The 12896-nt window shown below is 40.9% G+C and overlaps 2 protein-coding genes across 4 annotated transcripts; one reads left to right on the top strand and one right to left on the bottom strand.

Moving 5' to 3' along the window:
• The first annotated feature begins 1479 nt into the window (after window positions 1-1479).
• LOC103402330 (bZIP transcription factor 12-like) lies at window positions 1480-4237 on the top strand. Its single transcript, XM_008341067.4, has 4 exons — window positions 1480-2430; window positions 2568-2639; window positions 2780-2809; window positions 3783-4237. Exons 1-4 carry the CDS (start codon window positions 1717-1719, stop codon window positions 3861-3863), a joined length of 897 nt encoding a protein of 298 aa, XP_008339289.2. The 5' UTR covers window positions 1480-1716; the 3' UTR covers window positions 3864-4237.
• Window positions 4238-5368: 1131 nt separating this feature from the next.
• LOC103425352 (protein BYPASS1-LIKE-like) lies at window positions 5369-7518 on the bottom strand. Of its 3 annotated transcripts, none has more exons than XM_008363430.4 (2): window positions 7256-7518; window positions 5369-6881 (listed from the first exon to the last, which is right to left on the bottom strand). In XM_008363430.4, the coding sequence occupies exon 2, from the start codon at window positions 6878-6880 to the stop codon at window positions 5684-5686; it is 1197 nt and encodes a 398-aa protein (XP_008361652.1). In that variant the 5' UTR covers window position 6881; window positions 7256-7518; the 3' UTR covers window positions 5369-5683. The 3 variants fall into 3 exon arrangements, with proteins under 3 accessions (XP_008361652.1, XP_070670300.1, XP_070670301.1); XM_070814199.1 differs by having other exon boundaries at window positions 5369-7026; window positions 7256-7496; XM_070814200.1 differs by having other exon boundaries at window positions 5369-6922; window positions 7256-7493.
• Between the last annotated feature and the right edge of the window lie 5378 nt (window positions 7519-12896).

Here is a 12896-nt window from a genome sequence, read left to right as displayed (position 1 = left end):
GCATTGAGGAGTCTTTTAATCATCAACTTGCTAGAACTAACTTGGATACAAGTGGAAGTATACAACATATTACTAGACTTATGAATGAAAAGACAAAAACAAAAAGGGTCGGGCAAGGTCTCACCTTGTCAGGCAAGACTGGTCGTCTTGCAACTTCCTATCTTTGTGATTTATAGAGGGGCTTGAGAGCTTAGAAAGAGGGATAGGGAGATGAATTTACAGAAGGAAATCGATACTACAGCAAGATAGAGACAAGGTAGCAGAGCTTTTACAAAGGCTTTTGGTGAGGGTTGATCCCGAAAGGGATGAAGGCTTGGGCTGACTACAGCTTCATTGAAAGCAAATCTGGTTTGAGCAGAGTTTATGCTTGTATTTGTTTGGTTGTTTGAGTATCCTCATCTCTGATTTCTCTTTCTTCTTTTATAGACAGTTTGCTTGGCCTCTTGTAACTTTAATCTTGCCCGAATGCAGCTTGAAGGGCAATGACTCATCGGCTTTTTACTTGTACTGCCACTGTAAAATGCTTTTGGGCTGATTAGCTGGCTAGTCTACACCACTTGGTCTCTAGGTAGGTGAACAAGTGGTTCAAATGATCTGTACCTAGTCGGGAAAAGCCCTTTTCTGTCTTCTGGGCTTTTACTGGGCTTCAGGTTCCTTTCCTCCTAGTCATTCTTTTGGGCCGACTCCTTTTTAAGCCCAAAGTTCAAGTTTTAACCCAAACAGGGATGTTCTATGGCCACCTATACAAACCTCATTTCCGTTCATTTTCTTAGGTCTTTCGGGTTGGAAAAATGAGTTTGATAACAATAATATAAGAATCAAATTCTTAAAGTGAGTTGGAAAATATGAGTGCAATGAAAGTGATTCTTATTTTTGAGTTCTATATATATTAAAATCATAAGTTTGATGTCTGTACAATAAATAAGATAGAGAAAAATAGTGACCAACCGTAAATACAAAAAGAAAAAGTAGATGCGTCTCACATTTAATTTATAAAACTGATTCCTATCAAAATCATACCACTGTGTCAATGGTGTAATATTAAACAATCCCATGTTGCTTGTTTCTTATATGTAGACATCAAACTGACATAAGTTACTGCAAAAGGCTAGAGTGGCAATATTTGTATCGAACTCACATAAGTTATTGCAAAATGTAAAATACACATTCTAAGGCATTTTGCATTTGTGGTTGGAGATGCTCAATATTCGACACTAATATACAGTAAGAGAAGGAAAAAGAGTTTGAAATTATTATGCAATGAGCTGAATAAACATAACTTTGAAGTTTTATTTTCAATGTATTGAGAATACAGACTGGTCGCACCAATTTTCATAATACAAGTAATTGAAATTTTTTTTTTAAGTATACAATGACTTCTATATTATGATATTTGATATATCAGCTCGTCTTGTCGACATAGTGAAAAATATCTAGAGGCTCTTAAGTGTAAAGTGGCAAAGCATATCATGCAGGATTAATGATTGGATGACGATTAATTAAAATCTAATAATAATTATGGTAAACCAGTAAGCAGTGCAGCCGGACACACAGTTAAGCCTTGAGCATCACGACTTTTGGTTCGTTTTGTTTGTTGGTTTGGAATTTAATTTATTTATAAAAAAGAGAATCATCAGAATTCTTCGTCGAAGAAGAAGAAAAAATTAAAGGAAAAATCAAATCAGAGGGCTAGAATTCCGGGAGAGGGTTGCGAGGATGATGGCGGCGTCTTCGAAGATGGTGGTGGTTTCAACCACGAATTCGGATCTGCCGCGGAGAGAGTCTATATGTTCCCTCTCCACTCTCATGGCTGACAACGACGACGACCATCGCAAGCATCCGTCTATTACCATGGACGACATCCTCAAGAACATCTACAGCTCCACTGCCACCAACGACATGGACGACAACGATCATCATCAGCAACATCAGCAACATCAGCATCACGCCGAGCCGAGGTCCGTCGACGACGTCTGGAAGGAGATCGTCGCCGGCGGAGTGGGAGTGGGAATGGGAGAGGAGGAGGAGGGAACGGCCGAGGGAGACGGCGGGGATCAGGTGCGGGCAGGAGAAGGAGGCGGTGGCGGTGGGATGGAGGAGATGACCTTGGAGGACTTTCTCACCAGGGCTAGGGCCGTGAGGGAAGAGGACGTCAACGTGACTGCCAGCGGAGTTCCGATTGGGTACGGGCAGTTCCAGGTGCAGCCTCCTCCTCCTCCTCCTCCTCCCCCGCCTCCAGCTGCTCAGGGTCAGCTGGTGTACGCGAACGGGACGACGAGTGGAGGCGGAGGCAGAGGAGGTGGCGGAGGAGGGAGAGCTGGAAAGAGGAGAGTGGTGCAGGAGGCTCCGCTGGATAAGGCGACGCAGCAGAAGCAGAGGAGGATGATCAAGAACAGAGAATCCGCTGCTCGGTCCAGGGAACGGAAGCAGGTTCGGTTCATTCTTTGCCGGATCATGTTTGTTTGGTTACTGAGAAAATGTTGATTTAGTTTAATTTAATTTGATTGGAAACAAACAGAAATCTGAAATCGGTTATTGAAATTGCTGTGTTTTAATTGCGATTTTAGGCTTACACCGTAGAGCTCGAATCTCTGGTAACGCAGCTGGAGGAGGAAAATGCGCGGCTCCTCAGACAACAGGTCTATTAATTCTTCAATCGCTTCTTACAATTTGGTCATATACTTTTACCATTCTATTTAAAACTCGGTTTTTCGCTCTAATCCCGTATGAATTTTGCATTCTGAGTTTATGCCTAAGTGATCTTCTACTTCGGATGCAGGCCGAGCAGAAGAAGGAGAGGTTTAAGCGGGTATGTCTATGTCTGTTTTCGTGAATACTTTCTCATACTTTGTGAAATAACGTTTTCAATACATTCGACGAGAGAAATAGAGAGATCTTTGCATTACATATGCAGATGCCTGGCTATTTAGAATCTGGATACATCTATGAACTGTGAACCGTCTTTGTGTGTTTATCTCTTTCAATATCATAAACAACTTGTAGGGATGATCATGTTATACGTAGCAGATTCTAGTTCATATCGCATACAATCGAACTCTCCTTCCATTCAGCTTTAAGTTTTGAAGTACGTATACTTTCTAGCTTTTACTGATTTTTGACCTTGGATTGTGAAGATTGCTCTGTAGAACAGTACCTAATAAGATTTTTGTTTAAGAAACATTGCCATCACTTACGTAGCAGGTTCCCGGGATGGGTAGAAAAACATTGCCAGTTACAGATTATGGGATGGGTAGAAAGAATCTGAATGGCTCCACGAGAATAAAAAGGTTTCGTTTGCTTCTTTAACCTTTCTGATGCAAGAGAAATAAGGTAACTCCGTCACACTATTGTTGAAAACATGATCGTAGAGGTCTGTTAAACACGGATAAAGCTTGGATAGGGAATCGTCTCACTAGCAGAAATTCATTTTTAGCGATCAATGTAGAGGTCGCACTTGGTGCGATGGCAAGTGCCTTCGCCCATGAGCGGTAGGTCTTGGTTCGAGACTTGGGAGCAGCCTCTCCATAAATGGGGGTAAGGCTAGCCGACATTCACCTCTCCCAGACCCTGCGTAAAGCGGGAGCCTTGTGCATTGGGTACGACCTTTTTTAATGTAGACGCCACCTGGTTGCTTAGTATTGAGTTCTATAGCTTATAACTCAACAAACCGGTTCGTGCATAGCAAACTTGCTGATTTCATTGTTTTCTTTATATAGAGCAAGCTGCATTTTGTAAGTGTGAGTAAATGATCTAACTCTCTCTCACTCTGTCTGCACTTGCAGCTCATGGAGAACCTCATTCCTATCGTAGAGAAGCGGAGACCACCACGTGTTCTTCGCAGAGTACATTCGATGCACTGGTAGATGCGGTACCACCCATGTTGTCTGCAGTCATACATACAAGAAATTTGGTATATAAATACGTGAAAAAGAAAAACGGTGTTGGTTAAATCTTTTAGTAGTCGAAGCGGATTTCGTAAAGAGAAGCGGGTACAGCTGAAGCTTTGAATTAATTTCGATACAAGTAATGGTGGATGCTCTCAATCGACGGCTTGCGGGAGATCCTTCACAAACATCTGCCAAGTCCATTGTAATTATCATTTGTAGAAATAACCTTCTCATTTACAGCACATCGGTTGCCCTTCATCCCGATTGAAGGGCAAGCCGATGGTGCTAGACGATGGACTAATTCATACCAATGTTACTTGTTTACTCGTGGGAGATTTTCGATTGTGGTATACCGATGTTGATCCGTTCACGATTTGTAAATATGTAACTAAATAGGACTTGAGTTATATGTAGGGGTGGTTTTGGTACATTACCAATTACCATACCAAATATTTGGTATGGTAAAATCTATTACTATTACCGTATCAAATTTTTGATATACTGAATATCGGTATACCAAATAGTTTGGTTGATATGGTATACCGAATATCAGTATACCAAATATTTTGATTGATATGGTATGTCAATGGTAATTGTCATTTTGTTTTACATCACTTAGTTTGCCTAAAATCTAATATTTTTTAATTAATGTAAAAGTGTAAAAAATATAGAAAAAATATATAAATGCTCGTAATAACAAACTTTACAACTTTCATGAAGAGCTTAACTTTGAAATTCGTCATTATAATCATATAAATCATAGATTAAGATTTAACCGTTGATTGTTATTTACATTTACGCTTTATTTTTCTCATCAAATTTTTTTTTTTTTTTTTGATTTTCTTTCTGAAAACATGATCTATTAGAGGATGCAGAAAGATGAATGGTTTGAATCGTTGATATTATGTTCAGAGTTTTACGGTTAGTGAAAATATTGCTTGATGTTTATAAAGTTTCTACAAACTATATGACATCGACTCATATTTTAGTTAACTTTAAATATCGAAACGTGATATCAAAGATCTGAACCATTCATCTTCTTACATCCGCCAGATGATCATGTTTTCAAAAAAAGAAAATTAAAAAAATGAAATTCAATAAGAACAATAAAGAGTAAATGACAATCGACGGTTAAATATAAATTTAAGATTTATGGATTATAGAGTTGGATTTTGAAGCTGACCCTTCAAGAAAATTGTAAAGCTTGTCACTATGAGTGATTGTATATATTTTTTTTTTTATACATTTTTTACACTTCTACAATAATTATATTAATTTTGCCCTCAAATAATTATATGAATAAATACATAATATAATAATAATAATATTGGTAGGTACAGTATACCACCGATACTGGTTTTGGATACCAGTATCGTACCGAAATAGTATGGTACGGTACAAATACCGTACCATTACCAATTGGTACAAATTTTTGGTAATAATTTGGTATGGTATGGTTGGTAGGACGGTTGGTACGGGAATTTAGTAAAAATTTTCACCCCTAGTTATATGTATCAAAAGATCCAGAGTTACAACCAAACTGTAAGAATGTTGCTAATTCGAACATAACATATACCAACCAAACTGTGACATACAGACCTCATTTTCCCACGTCCCGGAAACAAAAAATGCTAGTTGCTCGAGAAACCGAAGAGATTCGTTCACGACGCTTGTTTACCCTTTGTATTGTTGCTGACCACTTTACTTCTCTCCTTGCAACTTGGAAATATGCAAAACAACGAATGTATTCGCGGATTTGTACATTTCATGCTCAGTCGAAACTTACCTCTTTTAATTTACTCCAGATTGTTTGCGCTGCTCAAAAGTTCGAGACCCTCCGTTCTGCAATTCATTATCCTACGGAATACTTCCCTAATTTGGCGTTCCAGCGGATCCAATCCATTCTTCAGGTTTTCACAAATCGATGCTAACTCCTGCAGTTCTTGCTCGACTTCCACTTTCTGTTCCTCTGTTAATGGAAACTGAACCAGATCCATCAAGTCTGTCATGTGGCGTGCACATCTCTCGACATGATAAATCTCCCTCAGCAACCCATGTGAGTTATGGCGCTCTCGCTTCTTAGATTCCTCTATTATCCGTTCATGAAGTGAGGATAATGGGATGCCCCAGGAGTACTGCGGTGGGATTGAAAAATGAGTGCTAATGCCTCGATCCTGACATGGGATCGCAGCCACGAGAGACGACAAAACAAATGTGAGCACAGAACTCATTGTGAAAACAGAGCCTGCAAGCCTATTTGCTGCAATAACCTCATTTCCACGAGGTGCTACCAAGTTGCTTGCAATTGACTGAAGCTGCTTAGCTGCAGACCAAGAGTGTGATACGCTCCACGAGTTAGAGCGGGAATGCGTAGTTGAACTCCCAGATGAGTGTTGGCGACGGCGAGCATCCTTTCTTGTGTTATTGTTAAGCCCAAAAGACCAGTTGCGGTGAGAAAAAACAGACCCAGAGTCTCTCTCATCAAGCATTTCAATTGCCAAATCCACCAAAGCCTTTCTTGCTCGACGGAACTGGCCCTCACTGAATGCCCTCTGGCGAGACTCCAAGGCACACAGAACGATCTCTAAATGCTTATGCCACACACGAATCTTGTCAATCCCATCACGAGCAGCATTGCAAATGTCAAGTGCCTTCAAGCTCCTATCTAAGTATTCATCCGCCCAATGATCCAACGGCGGTTTAGAAACCTGCGCCTTGTTTTTCAACAATAAAACCCTGAATTCGTCTTGGCAGCTAACAAAAACATCCAAAAGTTTCCGAATCCACGCAATGGAGAGCAATTCATCAGCACCAACAGCTGACAAGTCATGAAACAGTTCTGTCACAAGTTTTTGAAAAGATTGAACCTCTAATTCCTGCTCACTGGACTCCTGATTAGCTTCTGTTGATTGAAATGGCTCTCGCCGGCTCCAAATCGAGCGACCAAACGAAGTCAATGGCGAAGAAGAACCCGAATTGTGCGTAGAAGGCATGCTGACAAAGCCGAAGACAACAACACCAAACCCCTCAGAACACTAAAAAAACCCACAGAATTCACAAAATCAACAGAAACCCATATCCGATTCAGCTAAATTCGATGCACCAAACCGCAAAAAATCAACAACAATCCAAAACCCACCTACAATTCATTCAGGTTTATCAGCTTCAAAACTCACAAATTTTAGCCTTTATTCTTCTACCTTTACTCAAACAACCGAATGCAAAGATTTGAAAACCCTAACACAAAATTTAAACACAAACCCACCTCTAAAATGCAACAATACGAAATACCCAGATTCAGAAATTATCAGGAGGCAAAGGATCGAAATTACAAATTCTAAGAAGAAGTGAAAGAAAAGAAAAAGTACCTTTGTTTTTGCTTGGAGGGGAGGCTCAGAAGCTCAGCTCCCAACTCTCTCAGGAATGTTTTTGTTAAGAATATTGAAGACAGACACTTGACCCAAAAGAACGAGAGACAGACAGACGTGCTTGCGTACCGAGTCAGCCCTCTCGCTACGCTTCCATCGAAACCTAAAATCCAGGAGCGAAAGATGCAGAAATATATTTTGACTATAAAAGCATAAGAAAATTTGAAGTATGTGTCACCGTGTCTCCATTGGATTTATTTATTAGGTAAATTATGGGCTACGTTTCGTTAATTTAACGAAGAGATGACGTGTATTGAAAAACCAAAGTATTTTTGAAAACTAGGTATGTGTGTGTGTAACAAATGTATAAGCGCTAGGCGCTAATATGGTGGCGAGTTTGGACCTAGCACCTAGACTGCTAAGCGGGGTCTAAACGGATTAGATGGATTTAACTAAATTCATTACATTTATGTATTTATACTTAAAATATATATAATTTCATTATAAACTACAAAAAATAGATTGACACATATATTATGAAATATTGGAACATAATGAAAACATGGGAAACAAGCATATAATGTGTGCTCATTTAAGTATTCAACAAGTTTCTTACAATTTATTTAAAAAAAATTGTAAAATGAAAGTTATTTATTTTATGCATAAGTGAGTTGTGTTGATGCATAAAATCAGCGAGGACTTTGGTACAACAGAAAGTGTCAGGTTTGTGACCTTCGCTTGGTTGCTTCGATCACTAGTGAAGATAAGTACGTAAATGAATAAGGACAGGGAAGCAAACACAAGATGTACGTGGTTCACCCAGATCGGCTACGTCCACGGAGTAGAGGAGTTCTCATTAATTGTGAAGGGTTTACACAAATACATAGGTTCAAGCTCTGGTTTAGTGAGTTCTAGTGAATAGTTTAGTGCAAAATGACATTAGAGATTATTGTGGGAGAATGATCCCTATTTATAGATGAGAGTTTCTAGTTTTGTTCTAACATCGACACGTGTCGTGTTGTGATTGACTTCTGATGTTGACACGTGTCGAGCTGTGATTGGCTTCTGATGACGACACGTGTCGCTTTGTGATTGGCCTCCTGGTTGAAGGGAAGCTCTTCTAGGTCCTTGACGGTATAACGTTGACTGGTGCTCAGTAGTTTCGGGATTGGTCAAGTATGGTACAAACAGTGCTCCCCTAAGTTCCCGAGTGAGGGAAGCTCCTCGGTTGGGGACTTGCAAGATCCAAGCCATTGAGTAATCACGAAACTTCTAAGTACTAAAGTGTGGTATCATTTTCACGTGCCTTATCTGTCTCATATGTAGATGTGGCATCTTCTCTGGCAGTACTTTTCCTCCATCCATGGGTGGTATCTTTAACCGATGAAAATGCACAAGGTAATGTATCAATTTCACTTGAAGCTTACTTATAGTTTCGGGCTTGGTCAAGTGCGATACAAACCCTATAGTAGGAGTCCCCCAAGTCGCCGAGCTAGGAGATATGCCGAAAGAGGTGACAGACAAGGTAAGCAGTCAAACTTCCAAGCAAGCAACCCAGGATCGGAGGTTCGACTTCGGCTTCCGGTTGATTGTTCTCCTTCTCCTTGTCTCTCATTCAGCTGCCAGGATAAGGAGAAGCAAATGGAGAAGAGATGATATGAGATACTTGTGCTTTTGAAGAAGTAACTTTCCACAGGCTTATTCTTGAACTGTGCTGGAGGGTTTTCTGGTTCCCTTCAGAGTATAAGGCCGACTCAAGAATTTGAGGGTCAAAACAAGTCCATCAAATCTAGAGTACGTTCGACCTTGATGATATGGGATACTTTTGCTGTTGACGGAATAATGAATGTGGTATGGAAAGGTGTCGTGCTGTAGTGATCTGTTTCAGCTCACCGTTGAACCTTCTGCTTCAATCTTTTACATGGCAGAAGTGGTGTGTACCATTTGCATTTAAATGGTCCTTCAGAACATTCCTTCCTAGTGACTCATCCACGCTTGGCAGCTTCAGTGTAAAGAGCCAATATCTGATCAACTGTCATGAGGTATTTGTTGGTGGAATTTGTGACCTTGACAGCAGTTGAGGATGAGTACTCGAGAGCAATGTTGAGTAAGCAACCAGGCAAAGGTCTCAGGCAGTCAGTTCCAGATTGGAGGTTTGATTTCAGGTTCCGACTGACTGCTCTCTTTCTCCTTGTCCTGCAGGTGTGGACAAGGACAAAGACAAAGATAGGGAGAAAGCATGATATGGGATACTCTTGCTTTCGACCCTGATGATATGAGATACTCTTGTTCTTGGTGTGGCTTATTTGCTGAGGTATTATCGGGGGGAAATAAAGCTGAGTATTTCGAGAGGTTATGTTGAGGGTGCCTTCTCGAATGTGAGAAATGGTTGAGCATTTTTGCAGGTTTGCCTGTCCGTTGAGGAGGGAGGTCGATGTATATAGGGATTTCCCAATAACAAGTAGTAGTGCTATTCCTTTACCCTTGTGGGTAATAGCAATGTAGTGGGAGCTGCCAGCTTCACGTGTTTTAACTTTGTCAGAGCACTTTGAAAAAGTGGTATGTGGTATCTGGAAAGCTGATGTTACGTGTGAAGATTACAGACAAGCTTTATCTAAGGAAATCTGGCTTTCGAAGTTCTGAGAGTTGTGCCTCTTCGGTTTTCGAACAAGCAATCCCGTCGAGGATCTGACTCTCGAGATTCGGAAAGCGGTGCTACTTCGGTTTTTGAGAAAGTAATTATGTTGGGAGTCTTTTCTCGAATGTGAGTAAAGGTTGGACGTTCTTGCCAACCTGTCTTGCCGCAAAACACGGAGGTCGACACACATAGGGACTTTCCAGTTGTCAAGCAGTGGTGCTGTTCCTTTACCCTTGTGGGTAATAGTAGGGTAGCTGGAACTTCGAAATTCTCGTGCCTAAACTTTGTCAGAGATCTTTGACAAAGTTATATGTGGTACCCGAGGAGTTGATGGTGCATGTGGAGAGCGGTGATTGAACAATAAGATTCACGTGCTTTCTACTTCACCAGAAATCTTCGACAGATTGCCCGTAATTTTCGCAAAGCTGAGTGTGCATGTGACAGGTGCTGACGAGGCTGAAAAAGCAGGTGCTTCTTCGATTTCTGAGATCGGCCCTCGTGGTCTCTGAGCAGCCCAGCTTTTGAGAAAGCAAATGCCTCTTCGATTTCTGAAGCTCCGTCGAGTGCAGATTTTTATAGAGGCTGGCATTAAGTTCCACAGCACACTTGAATCTCTACCAGTAGAAGCTCCATTCTTGCACTTCTAAGATCTTGATTTGTCTGACCTCTTCCCTCTTCAACACATTTGAAAATGTCTGGACCCTCCGACCGTCGTTTTGACTTGAACCTTGGAGAAGAGACAGCCACGCCTTCTCCAGACAACATATGGCGCCCATCCTTCATATCCCCTACTGGTCCTCTTACCGTTGGGGATTCTGTGATGAAGAATGATATGACCGCTGCAGTGGTGGCCAGGAACCTTCTCACTCCCAAAGATAACAGACTACTTTCCAAACGGTCTGATGAGTTGGCTGTTAAGGACTCTCTGGCTCTTAGTGTTCAGTGTGCAGGTTCTGTGTCTAATATGGCCCAACGCCTATTTGCTAGAACCCGCCAAGTTGAATCATTGGCTGCTGAAGTGATGAGTCTCAAACAGGAGATTAGAGGGCTCAAGCATGAGAATAAACAGTTGCACCGGCTCGCCCATGACTATGCTACAAACATGAAGAGGAAGCTTGACCAGATGAAGGAATCTGATGGTAAGGTTTTACTTGATCATCAGCGGTTTGTGGGTTTGTTCCAAAGGCATTTATTGCCTTCGTCTTCTGGGGCTGTACCTGGTAATGAAGCTTCAAATGATGAACCTCCAATGCCTCCTCCTTTTGGGGTTTTGTCAAGTAATGAGGCTCCGGATAACCACCCTCCGGTGCTTTCTCTTTCTGGGGCTCTACCGACTGCTGAGACTTCCCCTAAGCAACCTTTGTGAAGGCTCCCTTTTGTTTGTTTATTTTGACTCATGTATATGTACATATTTGTGGCTTTATCGAAAATATTAATAAATAAGCTTTGCTCCATTTCAACATATTGTGTTAAATACACCAAAGCCTTCTTCAGGAAGTTCTCTGAATTTTTTCTTTTGTCGAAACTTGTATTGTTGAAGCTTTGTGAGTGAAGCATGTAGTTTGAGGTAGTGTTCCCTTAATTTCCTGAGTGAGGAAAACTTCTCGGTTGGAGACTTGAAAAATCCAAGTCACTGAGTGGTTGTGAGACTTCCGAGTATCAAGGTGCAGTAGCATATGGTGGGAGTCCCCCAAGTCTTCAGGCGATGAGAGTTGCCGAATGAGGTGTCTTGCTTGCTACTAATATGTCAAAGTAACGAAGCCTTGTTTTGATGTCACACCTTCATATATGCCTTATCCAAAAATATTTCAAGCTAGGTTTAGCTTTGGGAGGGCCCAAAATTTTTGTGTAGCCCAAAACTGCTCATTTGTTTGCAAGCCCACAAAAAGAAGGGATCCAGTGCCTTTGTTCATTTGTTATTTGTGTGGCAAGCCCAAAGAGGAGAACAGGTTTGTGCCCACTCCCCTTTATTTAGTTTTTGTGAAGCCCAATGTATTCTTGCTGCATATTGGGAGGTAGATAAATAATAACAATGAGACTCAAAGTCTCATTCCTTTGCCTGTGTCTTCTTCCCCATTTCCCCGGACTTTGTTCAATATGGCACTGTGTACTTATTCTTTTTGTCCGTCACTTTTGGTGGCTTTTAGCTATTCTTTTGACTTGCCTTTTCCTTTCTTTGCTGGAAAGGTCTTCATGTCCTCGTACAAATCTGAATGAGTCCAAAGGCATGATGAAGGAAAGTGGGTGTTGGAGCCAAGGAAGGGAAGGGAGGAGTTAACGTAGAGGGTGCGGTAGCTCTGCAATATAACACATGTTCTGTAGCTCAACTCGCAAGGTTGTCTTCATGAAAATTGTTCCTTAGTTTGTGAACTACAACATATCCAAATTTGAGAGCCATCGGAGTAGTACAACTCCAGATATTCAGGTATGTTGAGTAAGTGTTCATCATTTTGCTGTTAACCCGTCAGACTTATTGTGAGCTTCGAAACTTCCTTTTTTCTTGTTCAGATCAACATACTTTCTTCATCAAAATTGTTCCTTATCATCTCTTTCATGACATATCAATAATTCAGAATGAACTAACGGTTAAATATTTCCAGATCTTCGAAACATCACAGCAGTCTTTAAATTTGCGGGAATCCGACTGTCGTGTTTGGAGCCTCAACACTTTAATTTCCGTCGCTCAAACAGAAATGATTCCTTCTTGAAAGTTGTTCATCTGCTCAAGAACTATAGGGTGTCCAAAATTCAGCTCCACTGGAGAAGAGCAAAGGTTGCAGAAATTTGATAGATGGAAAGAGGCGGAAGAGGGAGAGGAAGAAAAAGGTTGCTTGGGTTGGATTTTATATAAATGTATGTCTGTTTATGATAGGGATATTGTGGATGTAAAACAAAAAAGTTTGGGTGCACTCATGTGTTGTTGTACAAGTTCAAGAGAATCTTGGTTGTGTGAACAAAATTTGTTTATTTGCCACAAGGTTTTGTGTTTGGAAAATAGTTTAA

This window comes from Malus domestica, chromosome 15, assembly GCF_042453785.1.
Source record: "Malus domestica chromosome 15, GDT2T_hap1".
In the NCBI taxonomy this organism is placed as follows: domain Eukaryota; kingdom Viridiplantae; phylum Streptophyta; class Magnoliopsida; order Rosales; family Rosaceae; genus Malus; species Malus domestica.
Note: the sequence above shows the minus strand (reverse complement) of the source record. Positions and strands in the feature narration are given on the sequence as shown.